At 43.6% G+C, this 19,985-nt stretch overlaps 1 protein-coding gene across 3 annotated transcripts in view; it reads left to right on the plus strand.

Annotated features, from left to right (window-relative positions):
• The first annotated feature begins 501 nt into the window (after window positions 1–501).
• RNF144A (ring finger protein 144A) overlaps window positions 502–19,985 on the plus strand; it is a 106,888-nt gene continuing 87,404 nt past the window's right edge. The window contains exon 1 of one of the 3 annotated variants that reach the window (XM_050950951.1): window positions 502–867. In XM_050950951.1, the coding sequence (XP_050806908.1) occupies window positions 756–867 (112 nt within the window). In that variant the 5' untranslated portion in view covers window positions 502–755. The remainder of the gene's footprint in view (window positions 868–19,985) is intronic. The other 2 variants (XM_050950952.1, XM_050950953.1) reach the window with 2 other exon arrangements.

The raw sequence follows: 19,985 nt of genomic DNA on the forward strand, positions 1-19,985 counted from the left end.
CTTCTAAAATCATTAATGTTCCTCAATAAACTTTTCCTCCTGCTTCTTTAGCAGGCAAATCTATCCTGCATCTGTCTTTTCTAATTTCAATAGTCTCTGTTCAACTGCTGAATGATTTGATGAACCAGGAAGAGAGAAAATGGTGCAGGAACCAAGCATTCAGATATGGGGTGCTGGAATAATTTTATAGTGGGGCTGCTGATGACGGAACGGAAACCATGTGTTTGGTGTTTGTTATAACTACTCCAAGCCAGCAGCACCGCTAGTTCCAGCATCACTGTTCAGATACTCAGGGAACGGTAACGTAGACCACTTTGAATTAGGGCAGTTTTAAAAGTGGGAGACAGGGTATGCCTCGCCAGCATGGCTGGCAAAAGGGAAACACGTTCCAAACTGCCCCCAAACGAGCCCCGCAATAGGGAGGCTGCGTCCACATGGGGGAGACTTGTGGGGGGGGGGGGGGGAAGTGGGAGGATGTAATTGTAGTGGGAACGTGGGGTCGGCAGAGGGCGCCCACGTGGGCGTGCTGGAAACCTAGCGGCCGCTTCTAGGCAGCCAGTCAGCGGCTGCAAAACCACTGGAGCTTAATGGCGTCTTTGTGCTTAGAGTAGCTGCTGCCTTCCCCCCCTTCCCCGGAAAGGCGCGAGCGGCGCAACTTGGCTGCGCGGCTCACGGAGCAGGGGGCTGGGTTCGGAGCAGTGCCCGTCGGGCGGCCGCCGCCCTGCCCAGGCTGCTAAGCGTGCGGTGCATGGTCCATGCAAGCGGCTGCAGGGCGCAGCAGGCGCCCGTTTTGGGGAGGCAGCCGGCGCAGGCACGGAGGCGACAGCAGCATCTCTTCTTTCCCGCCGAGGCTGCAGCGGCAGACGGGTAAGCGGGGCGAGGGGCAGCATCCTGGGCATCCCTGTATCGCCCCAGAGGCTGGGAGGTGTCGTGAACTTGGCGGTGGTGCTTAGGCCAGTGGCACCTCGGAGCCAGCCGCGCGGGGTGTGTTGCGGAGGTGAGGGGGTGTCAGAGCTATAGAGCCGCCCCAGGTGGGGTTGTAGGTTAGGCCAATGTGTGGTGTCGGGCCCAGCACCCAGAGAATACTTGGGGGATCTGGGTCTGTCCTGCCCTCCATACCCGCGGTGAATGAATGGCATGGCAGTGAGCCACGGCGTCTTCGGGCTGTTTCGTGCCCCAGCAGTAATCGCGCAGGAGAGAGGCAAGAGTGCATTGATATTGTGTGTGTGTGTGTGTGTGACTTCACCATTGTAGCCTCCTGTCCCAGCAGCACTGGCGCCCACCCTTGTGACTGAGCTCAATTGCTGCTACTGCCTGTGGTCCTATTTGTGCAGCCCCCTACCCCCTGCATCTCTTGCCCCAGAAGCAGGCAGGTGTGGGGCAGAGTCTGGGGTTTGCACAAGCCCAGCAGCAGGAGGAAGATGCAGCCAGACGGGTGCTGCCGCCTCTGCCACTTATCTATCCCGATTCCACTCGGCTTGTTAGCGAGACAATCTCTCAGGCTAATCCTTTCGAGCGACAGATTTTCTGCAGGAAAAAAAGGCAAGAGTTGCCAGCCCTTGGCTCTGCCTGGAGTTGTGAAGTGTGGTGGAGGAGGAGGGTTGGCTGTCTGGAGGGTGGGGGGGCTAGGTTTTTTTTTTTTTTTTTTTTGGTGTGGGTAGTTGGCAGGGTAGTGCCCCCTCCACCCCTCTGATCCCTTTGTGCTGTGTCCAGCTTTCTGTTATAAAGGGAGGAGGTTTTATTTTGCTTCCCCCAGACTTCTCCACCTGTGTCTGCTGCAGGTGGGTTGTGATCATATGAACAATTTGCCTTTGTGCTGCAAGGTGGGGGTGCAGGTTTCTTGTAGGGAGCTGGTGCCGAGGCCTAACAACCCCAGAATAGGCAGAGAGTCTCAAATTATGGTGGAAAGAAGAAACAGAGTTAGTGTGTGTCTGTGTGGCCGCTACCTCAGGGGAACAAAAAACTGACAGAGGGCTCCATGCACACTCCAGTCCTGGCTATGACAGCCCCACTCACTGTGAATTCGGCTGCTGCTATTATTCTTGGTGTCCATGTTTTAAACAAAGCCTTATGAAAGGGCTTGCAGGAAACCCATCCTGTGTCACCAAGGGCAGTTAGTGATTGCATTAGAGAGAGCTGGCTGTAGGTTGGGTGGGGGAGGGAAGAAATGAGGCTGCCCTAGTGTATTGTGCCGTGCTCCTCTGTGCCCCTTTTGTCCCTGGCTGTTCAATTGTGCTTGCTTTCTGTGCTGAACAGGAACCTAGGGCACAGTTAGTTAATGTTGTAGGTCACCATAGGGTTTTTCAAATCCACTTACATAAAGGGCTCTATTTTAGTCTACATACCCCCTGTACAAGGGGGTGTGAGCTCCTGTCACTGGTTTGAGGTCTTTTTTTTTTTTTTAACGAGTAATTAAAAATAAATGTTTCTCCTTTTGTACAACAAGTCTTAAAGAACTGTGAAGGTTTTTTGACTTTTCTTTGCCAGAAATGGTTTTATTTCAGTTTAAAGAACCTCTGGCAAAGGCTGTTCAATTTAGAGACATTATCAAACTATACCAGCTATTATGAAAGATATACCGTAATAAATGAGGAAAAATTGCTAAAGATGGTATAGCTCACAGAGGCTGTTTACAGGAACTGTAACTTAAAAAACCCTGATCATACTCCATACTTATTAACACTCATATATCTTCTGTGATATGATAGTTAGAGAGGAACTAAACCATTTCAAAACAATTTTGTATCTTGAAGGAAGGAGAGCTACCTATTACTGAATAGTGATGGGAACACGTCTCATAGGGAGAATGAATAAGCGTGAATCCTCCTGAGCTATGGACAGCAACCATATCTTTTTAGTCAGCGTTTTAGGGGTGAAAAGGTTTGGCTGGTTTTGGGTTATAAAAGTGGAAAAAAAGTGGTTTCTGATTTTTTTCTCCCACTGATACAAAAGTGATGTTGTCCTTGATCTTATCAACACAGGAATAAGTAGTAACCAGATCGTAACTAGCCTGATTTTTCTGAAAGGTTTACCACCCTCAGATTCATTTGAAAAAGGCAAGCACTATATCACTATGGCTACGTCTACACTACAGCATAAAATCGAAATTACTAAAACCGGTTTTATAAAACCGATATTATAAAATCGATTTTATGCGTCCACACTAAGGCACATTAATTCGGTGGTGTGCGTCCATGGTCCTAGGCTACCATCGATTTCCGGAGCGGTGCACTCTGGGTAGCTACATGAAAGGAATGAGACCAATAACTTCGATTTCCGTCCACACTAACCCTAAATCGATATAGTAATATCGATTTTAGGGTTACTCCTCTCGTTGGGGAGGAGTACAGAAATCGATTTTAAGAGCCCTTAAAATCGTTTTAAAGTGCCTTGTAGTGTGGGCGGGTACAGAGTTAAATCGATTTAATGCTGTTTAAATCGATTTAACTGTGTAGTGTGGACCAGGCCTGTATGTAGTACTTGCCCTTGGACCATTGAATTGAGGATAGAAGTTGATGAGGAATGAAAACCGACATTATACATTTTAATTTCGATCATATCCCTAGATGATCAGTCACTTCCTTTTTTGAAACAAATTGAGCTTTACAATGATAATTTATGAATGATGGACTTATTTTTGGTTTGTTTACATGGTGAAATGATTCGTTTGTAAAAGTTATGTCTTCATTTGATGGCAGGAGAGAGATCACTTGATCATTACCTGTTAGGTTTACTCCCTCTGGGGTACCTGGCACTGGCCACTATTGGCAGACAGGATACTGAGTTGGATGGACCTTTGGTCTGACCCAATATGGTGGTTCTTATGTTCCCAGACTGGCTAGCAATAGTGCTTTGGAGATGAGATGAAGAAAGGGACAAATCTTTCTTTCTTTGAGGACAATGAGTTTTGCTACTGATTTCAATAGGGAAAAAATTAGGCCAGAAGTGTAGGTCTGGTTCATGCTTTATTTCACCCTTAGTGTCGCCAGTGTCCTGCAAGTAATCTTTCTTACATATGTATCTTTGTATTCTATTATGCCAATGTTAATGTGTAATTTGACATTCACTGATCTAAACTACAGGTCATGATGAATATATTTACAGTAACAAAACATACCAGGTGTGTACGTGTGTGTGTCTCTTTATACACGCGCACAAACTGATTGCCAGATTGTACATTAGTTGTAGACACTGCCACAATAAGTGTGAGGCTGATAAACTTTGATTTTAAGCTAATAAAAGATGTTTTCATTGTATTCGGGCAGTTTGATAGTAGATTATCTTTCCCACACCAATGCTGGTAGTTATTGGGCTAGATTGTCTCGATGTTTTGTATTATGTTAGGTACCCATAGACTTTTGGGTAGGAGACACCCTATTAATACTGTTAACTTTGTCCACTTTCAAGCTTAAAATATACAAAACATATATTGTAAGGAGCCATTTGGAGAATTACAAATACATAGTTGGCTTTTATTACTACTTTTTCTAAAATCTTTTCATGTATCAGATTCTGTGGTTGTGAGAAGTGTTCATAATGTAATACGAGATTTGACATCTATCCCCCCCAGCTGAACTCTTAGCCTTGTACTGTTGACTTAAGCATCAGTTTTGGCTGCACAAAACATATGTTGGTAAGAATGGTGCTAGTGTACCTGGCGTTATCTGGAAAAGGCCCACAGACCTTTCTTGACCTGGGAGAGGCCTTCTCCTGTTGGACTTCTCAATGCTCATCCATTGCAAAAACTAACCCTGATCCTACGAATGGATCCCCACAGGCAGACCCTTCTGCCGTTGTGGATCTGATTGCAAATTTAGGGCCTAAGTGTGTTCCATAAGCTTTAAAATTTCTTACCATCATGAAAATTAGGCTGTAGTATTAATAGTATGTGTGTGGTTTCTTGACCACATTGTTTTCAGTTTCCTTTTATAACTCTCAAACTGCACAAACCAGTTATAACCTAGCACAGCACTTACTCAGTTTCAGTGGTTTAATAATTCTGTATACTACTTGGTCTATTGTCGGTGTTTTTATAAACAGCTGTCTCTAACTAGCTGTGCAGAAGTGAGTCACTGGTGTGCTGTTCATCTCTCTGGGAGCTGGTGAGTTCCTTTCTGAAGGAGGACAAACTGGATGATCATAACGGTCCCTTAAACATCCTTAAAAGCTATGACCTTGGTACAGCTTTTGGATACATGGTAGCCACGCTGCATTCACATTACACTAGTAATGGGAGTGGTTCCCTGCTTCTGGAAGCCATTTATATAAACTCATGTTAGCTATGCCACAACCCTTCAATGTACACTGTGTGTGAATCCTGGCGCAGTCAGAGAATTCTTGCAGAACGCAGACTTTCAGCTAGCCCCTTTAAGTGTTTGCAGATAGTGAACTTTCTAATCACACTAGAGTTGCCTGAGAGGCCAAGTTTTAAAGATCTGCTGAGAAAAAAGGAAGGAAAAAAGAGAGGTAGTGAGAAAAATAAAATGATGTGTAGCCATAAAGAGAGGAAGGCATCTGAGGAGTAGGTTGGTCCTAGGCTCTAGAGAGGCAGCAGCAGTTGCTGCATTCGTTCTATGACATCCCTTATATCTTGTTAGTAGAAAATGAGAACCATGGTACATGAGGGATAGTCACTTGCTGGGAGTCTTATTCATTGAGCTCTTTAGTTATGCTGTCCTGTGGGCACTACTGCAGCAGTTAAATGTGACCATCTCCTGTGGTATCCAATAGAAACGTGTACTAAATACTCCATCATAAGTTACTAAATAGCTATTTCCTCCCCTCCAGTTTTCTATGTAGCACATACAGGAACTTCCCTCCAGTAGTCCTGTCATAAACAGATGGTTAAGAGTTAATGCCTCTTTTACCTGTAAAGGGTTAAAAAGTTCACCTAGCCTAGCTAACACTTGACCAGAGGAACCAATGGGGGAACAAGATGTTTCAAAAGGAAGGAAGGAAGTTTTTCCTTTGTTTTAGAGTTTCAGTTTCAGCTGGAGTGAAAAAGATCAAGAAACCAGCCTCTTATCAGAGTAGTAAGTTTTAGAAAGGGATAAATAGGTTTATGTTTATTTTCTTTGTAACTTGTCTTGGGTATCATTAGGGAATTATCAAAATTGGGTATTTGGGTATTTTTTGTGTAACTAAATTTGTGCCTAGGGGAACATCCTCTGTGTTTTGAATCTGTTGTCTGTGACAGTAGCTGGTATACTAATCTCTCCCAGAGGTTTTCTTTTACCTTTCTTTTCTTTAATTAAAAGCCTTTTTCTTAATACCTGATTGATTTTTCCTTGTTTTTAGATCCAAGGGGATTGGATCTGGACTCACCAGGGAATTGGTGAAGGAGTCTCTCAAGGCTACCCAGGAAGGGGAAAGTTTTGGCGGGACAGGGAGTGATCCAGACACTGAAAATTCTGGATGGTGGCAGTGATACCAGATCTAAGCTAGTAATTAAGCTTAGAAGTGTCCATGCAGGTCCCCACATCTGTACCCTAAAGTTCAGAGTGGGGAAGGAACCTTGACAAGTCCCCTCCCCACGTGCCTGGGAGAAAAGATGAGGCCTTGCAGGGTGTCTGGAAGATGATCAGATCTGGACTCTGGTAGACCAAGGGGGAAGCAAGTGCAGGTCTCTCTCTTCTGTACTGAAGGGAGCTCCAGTTTGAGTGCCTCCCCGACTGCAGGGCTCTGGCTGTACTGCGCATGAAGGGAAATAGACTCTTAGGCTGCTAGGTCCCAAACCACTGCAGTCATTAAAGGTTAAATCAACATGTTGAGTTCCTGTGGAAACTTGCTGGCAGCCAATTCACACCTGAAGCACTGAGGTTATGTGCTGGCAGCACAAACCTCCACTCAGAAAATAGCCAATGCGTTCAGTAACAGCTTCAGTTCCTGTGGTCTCAAAAAGCAACCCCAATAGAGTACATCACAGTCCTCTGATCTTGAAGTGATAAGGGCATGGGTATCATATAACAAAGTCCGTGTCCTGTACCCTGTGAAGACTGTCACCATCTGATCTAGGTGGAGCTCCGCTCTCAGACTTCATCCACGCCTCTGTCTCTAAAAGACACTAAGTAATTTGCATGAGCAGGATCGGTTGAGTTAGAGACAAAAAACAGAGTGTTTTCTGTATGCTGAAGATTGCCTACTCTGTCTCTTCCCTAAATCCCTGATGGCCTTAAATACTCATGTAGCAGGAGAAGTACGTGAGGATGAATTAAGCAGGGGAGCATGTAGCCTGACACAAGTCCACTATAGGTCCACCAGTAGCTGTCACAACATTAGGATGCTCCCACACATAATTTCTGCCTTTGCTGTTCACCAGACACTGTCATCCATGCTGCAGCTGCCAGTTGGCAGTGAGGAGCAGTAGAGAGAATACCATGGGAATCTCCGTCATCCCCGGTTACTAGTCTTGTAGCCCACTTTTACTGGCCCTCTGTCGGCTCCCTTCCCACTAGTTGCGCTCTGGACTTTGGTGGAGTTAGCAGCACACCCCTGTAAGCAATTCCATCCTGCCCAGTAGCGCCTTCCCTAATGGTACTCCACGTAATCCTGAGTAAAGAGTTCTGTGGCATTATTCTTCTCAACAGATTACCCTGGAAATGTATCGTCTCCAGACACAAGCGATGCAGATGAAATCAGTATTATTGGACAACCTGCACCACATCCTCTGCGTGCCCCCTGATTCCAGACTGTCAATACAACCCAATCAAACAGTGCAAACAGATGTTATTTCTTTATGGCAGTCTGCTGTCCTTTGAGACTAGCAGAAGTGCCACGATGTGCTGATGAAGCTGTCTATGCTAGTGCTGATGTTAGGGATATCGTCTTGAGACTTGCCTGGTATCTAAATGTAGCTTTTTGGCAGACCAAATTCTCTATCCTCCCTGAGTGTAACTACTTCCCCAACACCACATACGTATGACTGGTGAAGACAGTTAATGCCTTTTTTATGTGCGGCTGCTGCTTAATGCAGCAGAGAGGCCTGTTGCCAGAGCTTTGCCACAGAGACAGTTACAGGAGCTGAACAAGAATCAGCTCACATGCTCTGCAGCTGCAATCAAGTGTGTAAATTATTTTGCATATACTGAGAGAATTAATCTCTGCACCTAGCAAATAAATCTTAGGTCTTGTCTACAAATTTTATAGCACTGCAACTAAGACAGTTTAGAAACTGATGCTTTTAACATAGTGCAGTCCTTTAGTGTAAACTCAGTTTTGCAGGAATGTAGATGCTTATGTCAGTATAACTTATTCCCATGAAGTACTATAGTCTAGTTTTTCAAGACATGATGCCTTCAGATAAGGCTTGTATGGCCCCCAAAGGAAAAGGGTTGTTTTCTAAAATTCTTTTAATCCTATGTTCCCTGTTACTTTTTCATGAGAGTGTCAATGTCCTGTTTTGTTTTTGTTTTGTTTTTTCTCCAAGTCTTCCACCTGATATTAAGTGTTACAGTCATCTAGTCGAAAGTCTGAATCAATGCCATATGACTTGAGGCAGTCCAACTATCCAACGCATATTGAACTTTTATTTGTCATTACCAACGTCAAAGCATTTACATTCAGTCCATACAGTTTAAGAAACAATGCTCAAAACTTTTCTCAAATAAAGTAGAATATGGTAATTTCCTTTTATTTTTCACCTTTTTGTGACTATTCTGAGTGTTGAAAAAGAAGCTAATTATTTAACTGTTAACTAAGCTTTAATCTGAACATTGTATCATTCCGAGTCAGAGTGATGATCCAAAAACAGAGGAGAAGAAAGTGGCTGTTTTCCACCTAGGTATATTATAATAGAGGGTACAGAATTTAACCCCCCGCTCCCCGTCTTTGCTGATGTGGGCGTTTGTAATAGTGTTTTTCTGAGACCCAGACAGAATTCTCCTTGTCACTATCTCACTTGAAGGTTAGTCCCTGAATCTAGAACATGGCTCTGCTTAGTCTTCTTTCTCTACTCCTGAATTCAGTTTGTCATATTTCCCTCTTTTAAACTCCATGTGCTCATTTGCACAAGCAAGATGATCAGTCTATGGCCCTGTCATTTCCACAGCCCAATCTCTCACACTGGCATCTGTTGAATACTAATTTTTTTTTTTTGCTTTCATTATGTTTTAACATTAATTTGGTAACAAACGAAGGAAGAAGCTGCTGAAGTATTTATGCAGTTCCAGTCACGTATCCAGAGCATTCTGGGTAAACTTCCCTGCCCCATTTCATCTGGACTTGTTCAGATTGCTAATGTAGGACCAAATCTTGTCTGGACTTAATCTGCATAACCCTACTGATTTAATGGGTATAGATGAGGAAAGATGTAGCACAAACTTGAGTAATGTCATACTGGGTACCTTGTTTAATTAGAGGGCGGGCAAGTGATCCATATTTAACTGTTCTTAATCTTTCCTTGTAAATCAGTCTCCAACTTGCTTACCAGTTTTGTTCCTCTTCTCTGTTTGCCTTAACATTTGTTAATATCTCCTCCTAGGATGCCCAGGAACTCCAGGAGCAATCATATTCTAACTCGAAGTATTAGGTTGTGGTTAAGGATACGATTCTGTCATGGAAGTCACAGATTCCATGACTTTTTGGGACCTTAGTGACTTCTTCTGGGGCAGGGCTGGAGCAGCTGTTAGCCCCAGTGCTGCCAGAGCAGTGACCCCAGGACTGAAGCAGCAGCTGGGGTTCGGTCAGGCCCCCTGCGGTGGGGGTAGCAGTGGTCAGCCCCTGCTGCAGGAGCAGCGGCAGGGCTGGAACAGCTGCAAGCCCTTGACTGTGCTCTATTTGTCCACCCCCCCTCTTCCCACCCCGGTATTTTTAGTAAAAGTCAGGGACAGGTCACAGACTTCCATGAATTTTTGTTTATTGCCCATGACCTGTCCCTGACTTTTACTAAAAATACCTGTGACAGAATCTCAACCTTATTTATTGTTGTACTTGCCATGGTTAGGCAGTGACTGGGAAAGCATTCTGCCTTTGGGGGTGCTTAGAGAGTGAGAGTGCCTCTGTGGGTACTGAGGCATGGTGGACAAACACAGGAGAGGAAAGGTGGTCAAGTGGGTAGGGCATTAGCGTGGCTCTTGAGGCACCTGGGTTTGATTCCATACTTTGCCACAGGCTGCCTGTGTGACCTTGAGAATATCACTTAATCTCTCTCTGACTCATTTTCCCCATCTGTAAATTGAGATAATAATACTTCCCTAAATCATCGGGCTGTTGTGAGGATAAATGCATTAAAAGCTGTAAGGCACTGAGATAGTACACTAATGAAGGCATGTGACAACTTCTCCCTTAAGAGAGTGGCATGTGTTGCCCTGGACAATCAATGTGGTGGAAGGGTCATGACTAGTGTTCCACCCATCCATGCTCATTTTGCTGTCTAGTACTAGTGGAAGTGCTGTGGATCCATCTTTTTCCTCTTGGGGAGAGCAAGTTTCTGGGTGATCATACTCTGGTGCTCAAGGGAGGTGGGCATTCCTTTTGACCTGGACAAGAGCTGCCAAAATCTGGCCCAAATAATTTTGCTATCCTCGTTATCTTGTTATCATTAAAAGTGTTAGGTATAGCAACCGATATCCACCTCTTCTTCTCTTTATATGGACTTGATTCTCCACTACCATGCATCTCGTGAAATCATTTAAACCTGTGCAAAGTGAGAGTAAGTCTACAAAGCCAGAGAACACATGTGACACCCACTTGCACGGGTTTAAATGGCTGAGGGTATGGCTACACTTGCACTTCAAAGCACTGCCGCGGCAGCGCTTCGAAGTTTTGAGTGTGGTCGCAGCACCAGCGCTGGGAGAGAGCTCTCCCAGCGCTGCACATACTCCACATCGCGCTCCCAGCGCTGCGGCACTGTTTACACTGAGGTTTTACAGCGGTGTATCTTGCAGCGCTCGGGGTGTGTGTTTTTTCACACCCCTGAGCGCGAAAGTTGCAGCGCTGTAAAATGCCAGTGTAGCCATGGCTTAAGAATCCTTCCTCCAGGTTTCAGTAAAATTCTCTAAGCTCTTAATTGTCATTTAGGAGAAAAAATCTAGTTGCTCTTGCTTGTTACGCACTCTCCTTGCATCTCTGAAAAGACACTTCTAGCACAATAATATCCCACTTCTGAGTCGTTCTCTTTTGTTTCAGGATGGCATTCTATTTAAAACAAACTTGTTGGAAGACTGGTTTCATAGGGAGCAATGCAGTGTAACTGGAGTGTATGTTAAATGTTTTAGGTTAAAATCAAGCTATGACAAATCCTTAGGAGACATGTAAGTCTAAAGAGTGCCATCTTCTTAGCAAATTGTCTGTTAGTGCTAAATATTTTCTCCAGTCATTTAACATTTCCATTAACTCCTCAAACAGTTGAAGCTCAAAGATTTGAATGAAGCTTTGCACATCTGGTTGATGTTCCTTTCTTTTGATTTAGGCTAGCTACTATTAAACACTATTTTATTTCCTGACATTTCTTATTGTTGTTGTTAATAGTAAATGGATTCTCCGGGGTGGCTCTTGTTACCCAGAAAGTATTGTTTTTGCTTAGTCTCTTTGCAGGCTGCCACAGTGCTGGCCTCCAAGCCAACACAGAGTTGCTTTCTTTGCCTTTGTCCTGCCTGGTCAGCATTGTGTTGAATTGTCCCAGCCAAAGACAACAGTTCTTGTCAGCAAGTAAGAGGAAGAGGCAAATCGTTGTGTCAGGGACAGTGCAACCAGCGGACGTTAATAATAGCCGTGCCCCGTTTCCCTGACAGGCAAAGCTGGCACTGGTAGCCGTTTGGGAGGATGAAGGAGTAGGAGGGTCATTCAGGATCTCTGCTTTTCTCTCTTCCTCTGAATTTCATTTTATTTCCTCCTTTGGATTCCCACGTTGGGCTGACCCATTCTTTCGGCTGAGGAGGGCTGGGTGTCTGTCACAATTCAGTTGATTCCATGCTTGACCTGTTAAAGAGGAGTGAGAGAGTTTTGTATTGTGCTGCCGCTGACAGAAGGGCAATAACATTTAAAAATTCATTAATGAGATGCCAGAGTGGACTTGTGGAAGAAAAGGCATAGTTAGAGAATATGCATCTGTACTTATCGCAGATGGAGCTAGCTATAGTTAACATTTAAGTCCAGATGTTTTCCTGAATGTTTGGGTATTGCTTCATTTGTTCATGTATGATACACCTGTCAGGCAGCAGTAACATGGGAAGCATCCAGTCACCATAGCCTTACTAATATTTATGACATCTTAGTGTGTTTTTTAGCTGAGTTCGATATGAACAGGTCTCTTGGTGACTGAGTAAATTCTTGTTCTTTTCCAACAAACATTCATTTATCTTTATGGTCAAAACTGGTTTAGGGAGGTATATTTAGAGGAAGCACCTGTTCAGTAGACCTCTGCCAAGTCACTTACAGTCCCAAGCTTTAAAGGAAGGATCGTCCAGTGGTTAAAACACTATCCTAGGGCTTGGGGGAGACAGATTCAGTTCCCTACTCTGCCACACAGTTGCTGTGGGACCTTGGGCTTCTTATTTAGTCTCTTTGCCTCAATTTCCATCTGTAAAAATGGGGATAATAGCACTTCCATATCTTATAGGGGGTGAGAGTATAAATCCATTAAAGATTATGAGGTGCTCAGATACTAGAGTGGTGGAGGCCATATATGTACATACCTTAGATACATCTCATTTAAAGATTTCTGATAGAAAGTATCCTTTGGGCTCTACTTTTTGTGGTCCCCTCACTGGCTTTATAGCATAAGTAGCAAACCCTAATCCCGGTTCTTTACTGACACATACAAATCAAGGACATATCTGTAAAAACTGTATAGTCCCAAACTGCTCCAGGAACAATGGACCTGTATTTTCCACTGCCTTATATCTTGTGTATTGTGTAGTCATCTGCACCAATGCAAGGCGTGTGTGTAGACCACTTGCAAATGGGAATAGTCTACTCACTCACACCAGCAGTAGCTTTACACCTGCTTTGCACAAATGTGGATGACACACATGGTGTAAGGAAGTGGAAAATTGGGGCCCCAAGTTTATCCAGTGCAGAAGGGCCACAAGAAAGAAAGGTATCTTGTACGCTATTGAAAGCTAGAAAACAATAACAAAAGGGGAGGAGGGGAGAGGAAGGTGCCAGAGGTGATGTCTGCCTCCAAGCTCTGCTGTAGCAGTGTTTTTGGGGTAGTGATTGAAGGGGGAGAGAGCTACTTCTCCCCTCACATGATTGGAGACAACAGAATTGTGGTGGGAGAGAGGTGTGTGTGGAAGTCACTGTCCTCCATGGAGGACAGCTTTCTCCTTAGTGTTTTCAATTAGGAGAGGATCCTCCTCCAGGTTGCTTCATTGATTTCAGTGGAGTTACTTTGATTCACACCAATGAAGACCTCGCCTTATGGGCCCATTTGAATTATCCACACTTTTCTCTCCCACTTCCACCTTCCTTCTCAAACTATCCCAGTGTTTATATGGTAGAAAATTGCAGATTGCCTTTCAGTTTCCCCTACTAAAATATATCCCAACTCTTATTTTCCATTAGTGGGTGAGCCCCCCTTTTGAACATTGTTTTATTTACAAAAGTTTCTCGTTCATTAGCTCATTCGTTTATAAGCCAACCCCCCAAGATGGTTAGGTAAAAATAGGAAAAACTGTATGATCCTTTCATAAGCTGACCCTGTATTTCAGGAGTTGGCAAACTTTGGCTCCTGGCCATCAGGATAAGCTTCTGGTAGGTCAAGACATTTTGTTTACTTGGAGCATCTGCAGGCATGGAGCTTCTCAGCTCCAAGTGGCTGCAGTTTGCCATTCCCAGCCAATGGGAGTTGTGGGAAGTGGCGTGGGATTGGCTGGGAATGGCGAACCGCGGCCACAGGGTGACAATGTATTAGATATTCAATGATTCCATAGAGTTTAAAATCATCAAATTTTGTTGTAGACCCATTTATAAGCCAACCTCCGCTCTTTGATGCATCACTTTTTTACCAAAAATATTCAGCTTATGAACGAGTATGTACAGTATATTTGTGATGTTAAGAACTAGGCTTTGCTTGTTTCCTGCTAAAAACAGTAAAGGGTATAAATGAGTTAAGAAAATATGTCTTCTATTTGATTTATTTATGTTTAAGATGGAACTCTCCTTGAATACCAAGATCAGGAGGCTCAGTGTACATATGTATAAGTAGTTGTGGAAGAGACGATCACAATAACTATCTGCTGCTGTAGCACCAATGAATACTTAAGGATTCTAAGCAAAAATGGAGAATTCACTATCCCTATAATCGCAGAGTGTTCCAGTCATTTAATTTTAATATGGTTGCAGTGTTGGGAACTCTGTGTAGGGATCAGAAAATGTTTCCTGAGTTGCCTGAGAACTCTTCCAAATATTGTGTTCCCATATATTCTTTAAAGTAGCTGCATCTCCAACAAAAACAAACAAAAAAAAGCCCCTCCCTTCCTCCTCTATCTTTATTGTATTTTCATTCATCAGTCCTAGACATTGAAACAAGGAGAATGGGACAGTTTGAAAATGAAGGGTTATTTAATTAGATTATTTCAATAAGGTACTTTATTTGCTATTCTTGAGGCATGGGAATGTTAACTAAGCTATGCTATTTTCTTAGCTTCATTACAAATTCCTCAGCAATCAAAGAATGATGTGCATGTAGTGTTTCCCCCCCACCTCCAACACAATGTGTTTTGGCAGATGTCTTCTATTCTGGGTAATACTACGTAAGCAAAGCACATGCTGTAAATACAAAAGGAATGGCTTCGAAGCAATCTGTCTCAATAGGAACAAGAACACTGGACATGTGATGCATGCTAAAAATTCAGACACTGTATTATCTAAGATACAAAGACTTTATGCACGTGTAAACGGCATACCATCCCAGGGGCATATGATGGAATGATAGAGAGAGAGGGACCTTTTCTTCATCTGGGGCTGTCCAGTGCTCCTCACATTGGTTGATCCAAGTTAATTGGGGCCTTTGGTTGCTATCATGGTATAGATATATAACAGCAGACTATGCAGTGCAGGGTCAAAAATGATTTTAAATGACCCATTTGTAACTGTTTGATATGATGATTATGGGCTGGCAGGGCAGGATGCCTCAGAACTCTGATTGCTTCCCTCCACTTTTCTGCCTCCTCCTTTTGCCCTTCCCTGTCCCAGTCCTTTCTTTGGCTATAGAGGACTGGACGGCACTGTTTTCAGAACTCACTAATATCGCTTCTTAATTGCCTAATAAACAAGTTCATTGTTTTGGTAATTGGAAATATTCCCCTTTTCTGCTTCCCACAGTCTGCTCCAGGCTAGGCACTCTGCCATCCAATTGTTCTTTGTCCAAATAGCCTCGGGAGTGAGGTACTAGGATCAGCACCTAGTACCTGTAGTATGTCTCAATCTTAACTGGCCACCATGCTAATTTTAAGTTTTGAATATATCCCCTACCTTCCAAAAATATCCAAATTAAACTGCATATTTTGCCAAATCCAACCACACAACGAAGGAAATGAGCAATTAAGCTTTCCAATATTCCATCACTACTTACCCATACCTTCTATTACTCAACCTCAACTACCTCCTGCCACCATCCACAGCTCTCACATCCCCATCCTTAACTTGAGGAACCCATCACTGGGCCACGTTGAAGTGTTTTGATGGTTAACTTAGGGCTTGTCTAAACTTACTAGTAGTTCGGCACAGCTGCAATCGATTTAGGGTCCGGTAAAGACACACTAAATCAATGGGAAAGCACTCTCCCATTGATTTGTATACACCACCTCCCTGAGAAGCGTAAGGGAAGTAAACGGGAGATGGTCTCCCTTCGACACAGCGCAGTGTAGCCACCATGGTAAGTGGGTCTAACTATGTTAACTTAAGTTAGGTTATTCATGTAACTGAAGTTGCGTAATTTAGATCGATTTACCATGGTAGTGTAGACCAGCCCTTACTGTTGAAGTAGCTCATATAAATGAGTATGCATGTAGTTAGCGGAGGTGTGTGTACATTATGGGAGAAATTTGTTTCAGATTGCAAAGGGTGGCTGAGAGAATTTTTTTTTTTTTTATAACATTCATAGAATCTTAGAATATCAGAGTTGGAAGGGACCTCAGGAGGTCATCCAGTCCAACCCCCTGCTCAGGACCTAATACCCAACTAAATAATCCCAGTGAGGGCTTTGTCAAGCCTGACCTTAAAAACCTCTAAGGAAAGAGATTCTACCACCTCCCTAGGTAACCCATTCCAGTGCTTCACCACCCTCCTAGTGAAATAGTGTTTCCTAATATCCAACCTAAATCTCCCCCACTGCTACTTGAGACCCTTGCTACTTGTTCTGAAAAGGTATGTGAGGCAGAGGTCTCTCCGAATCTGAAATCAGCCCACCAAGCAACAATGATATTTTGCTCTTGTACAGAACCTTCCACTTGAGAATTTCAGAGCATTTTGTAAATGTTATTGATAGAATCTTTGATGCCCATTGGAGATGGGTAGTTATCCTCTCTTACAGATGAGGAAACCAAGGGGCAGAGGTTAAGGCTAGAATGTAAATGTTGGTGTTTCACTTGTGACATCTAGGGCCTGATTATCAGAAATGCTGAGCACCCACAACTCCAAGTAAAATAAGCAGTCGCTTCATGTGCTCAACACCTTTTGAAAATCAGGCCTTAGGCATGTCTGTGTGGTCACCCAAAATTTATTGAAACTTAAAACCATAGACCTAAGTATACTGCTGAATGGCATACAGGAAGTCTGTAGCAGAATAGGGAATAAAACCTACATTATTCAACTCCCACCTCTGTCATAAATCCACTGTCCTCTGCTGATGAATGCAACATCTTTGCTGAAGACAGTTATTTAGTATAAAAACTACGGGGAAAGGGAAGGAGCACCAAGTGTGCAGAATGCATTAGTTCTACAGTTGCATTGAGGGGCCAACCAATCTAAATACTGAAACTGCAAGGTGTGAGTATCTTTCAAAGAGAGACCATGTTCCACCATGTGCTGCTTCTTGCTTGACCACATGATCCACTCTGCAAGTAACTGAGCCAAGTTTCTTGTCTTAAGTTCCCTGTAAGCTGCGTGGCCATGCAGCAGGCTGTCAAGGGTCACACAGGTGGGGAGAGGCACCTCTGCTCCGGCCCAGCTCTGCTGGAACTGTCATGGCTGGGGAGAGGCACCTTTCACTGGCCCCGACTGCTGCGGCGAGAGAGGGCTGGAGGGAGTCCTCTCTCCCTGCCGCAGCCCTGGGGCACCCTGCACCCCTAACCCTCTGTCCCACCATGAGCCTCCTCCTGCACCCTGAAACTCTCATCCCCGGCCCCACTGCGGAGCCTTCACCCCAGCCAGAGCCCTCATCCCCCAACCCTCTGCCCTAGTCCTGAACCCCCTCCCTCACCCCAATCCCCTCATCTCCCACACCCCAAACCTCTGCCCCAGCCATGAGCCCCCTCCCACAGTCCGAACTCCTCGGCTCCACCCACACCACACATCACCTCCGTATTGGTGCACATAACAAAATTCATTTTGCATATGGATGTAAAAAATTAGAGGGAACACTGTTCTTGTGTGTGTTTTGTTTTTGACGTCAACAAAATTATGAGTGGTGTTCTTCCATACCAGCACTGCCTTACCATTCCCACCGACTAGTTTATGCACTGGCCGTGTCTGGTTTGGATATAGTCACGGATCTGCTCCTCTAACGATGCCACTGCTAAAAACTCTTCCGCATGGATGGTCTCTGGTTGGACAGGAATTGCCCTTGTACCTCCCAGCAACCCAGCCAACATTTTATGAGAGTTAAGCCCCCAATGTGTTGAAGCCCTTAGAGTTCTTTCTGTTTAAGGACTGCAGGAGTGTGGGCCCCGAATATTTAAAATCAGACCATGAAGATTCTTCTTTTCATTTTTTCCCCTTCATATGTTTAACAATAACTGTGCTGTATGTACATTTCCCAGTCTTCAACCTCTTCTTTTCCCTTATTAATGACTATTAGAAAGAGGCTGTATTAATAACAATGTAGAATTATAGATTAGGCTGATAGCCTCTTAAACACATGTTTAGTGTTTTAAATGGAGAGCTACTTTTAGCTGTTTTTCTAAATGTGAAAGAGAGACTTGGTGCAAAACAGCTCATACAATTTCTATTGTGTTGCCCATGCTGTAGCACTTGACATTTTCCTTCAAATATTAGTTAAATTCTTTTAACGTTTTGCCTTGAAGCACTTAGTTAGCAAACCATCTGAGAAAATCAGTTTTCTATTTAGTGTTGCCCTCTTAACAAACCTGAGATGGGCATCCTGCATGTTCCACGATAGGAATCCTTGCAAAGCAGCTGATATTTGCTCAACTCTGCGGCAATCGGGGAGAGGAATGACAAAATCAGAAGCATATTCAAAACCTTCTTACACAGGAAAATGTCAAGGCCTGATTTCATTATTTTAAGGATGGTGCTCAAACGTTTATTCTTTGCAAGTGAAAAACAAAGACAGGAAAGCCACTGTTCATTCCAGCTTCTGAGTGCTAGGTGTGTCACAGATTCAGGGGAAAAATCATTTGCCACTAAGTGCTTAATTGTCTGTGCTTTGCTGTTGTGCATAGTAGAGTAAAACCAGTTCTAAATGCAACCAGCCATTTTCAGGAGTCTAAAAGAAAAGCATTTTTTTCTGTCTGCACCCATGAGAATGTAGGGAGTTCTAACAGTTGTTAGATTCAAGGAAAAGCTATTAATTATGCCTCCCGACATATTGTGTTGTGGCAGTAATGTATTTCTCTACTTCCAATATGTACAAGGTCAGGTACACCTATTTTGAGATATTAATGTGAATGGATCCATTAAACTATCTTTGAGCTTTTCTGTCCTTGTGGTTTTTATAAACATAAAGCATGCCTCCATCAGACAAAAAGCATCTTATTGTCATGAATCAGCCGAGATGAGTAACCATGCCATACTTGTACTTGCTGTCAGAGTAAACATTATTCAGTTAATGCTGGGAGATATTGAGCAAGGATCTAGAGAGGCAGAGGGTGGGTGGAATTTTCAGAAATGCTCCTTGTCAGCTTAAATCAGCTACTATTCAAGTCAACTGGAGTCTTACCTTTGATTTGAATAGGAGCAGAGGTTTAAATGTCCTACCCTAATGTATGCGATACCTCATCAGTGTCACACTTTCCCTTGTGTCCGTGCATATATGTGAGCTTGTAAAACATGCTTCTGCAGCTTAGGTATCAGGAGGACAGTCAAGCCATATACAATCCCTACACGTAGTGGGGGGGCAGGGGTGTTTTTTGCTTTGTTTTTGAGTCTCGATGGAAAAGTACCGTATATACTCATTCATAATCTGAATATTTTTGGTAAAAAACTGACTCATCAAAGAGTTGGGGGTCAGCTTCTAAACAGGTCTATGCCAAAATTTGATGATTTTAAACTCTATGGAATCATTGAATTGAATATCAAATACATTGTCGTTTTAATATTCTTGGAGCGTCTGCAGGCATGGAGCCCCTCAGTTCCCTGTGGCCGCGGTTCGCTCTTCTCAGGCCACTTGGAGCTGAGGGGCTCCATGCCTGCACATGCTCCAAGTAAACAAAACGTCCCAACCCGCCAGTGGCTTATCCTGAGGGCCAGGAGCCAAAGTTTACCAACTCCTGAAATATAGGGTCGGCTTATGAAAGGATCATCGCTTTTTTGCTATTTTTGCCTACCCGTCTTGGGGGGTTGGCTTATAAATGAATAGGCTATTGAAAGAATATATATGGTAGTTAACTATTCTGTATCTCCTTACTGAGGACTGGGGAGGAGGAAGCTTCCAGCTATATGAACACGTTGTGGATGCAAAGCAGTCATCTTTAGAACAAGTTCCAAAATTTTAATCCAAGGCTTTATAATTTACATACTTTTAAATGGTCATCTTGTTTTATAAGCCATGTCATTTAAATTAAGGAAACCCAACATTTTCTTGTGCCTGGATATAAATTTACTTCAAGGACAGATTTTTCAAGTGTCACCACCAAGAGATGACT

This window comes from Gopherus flavomarginatus, chromosome 4 (assembly GCF_025201925.1).
Source record: "Gopherus flavomarginatus isolate rGopFla2 chromosome 4, rGopFla2.mat.asm, whole genome shotgun sequence".
NCBI classification, from domain to species: domain Eukaryota; kingdom Metazoa; phylum Chordata; order Testudines; family Testudinidae; genus Gopherus; species Gopherus flavomarginatus.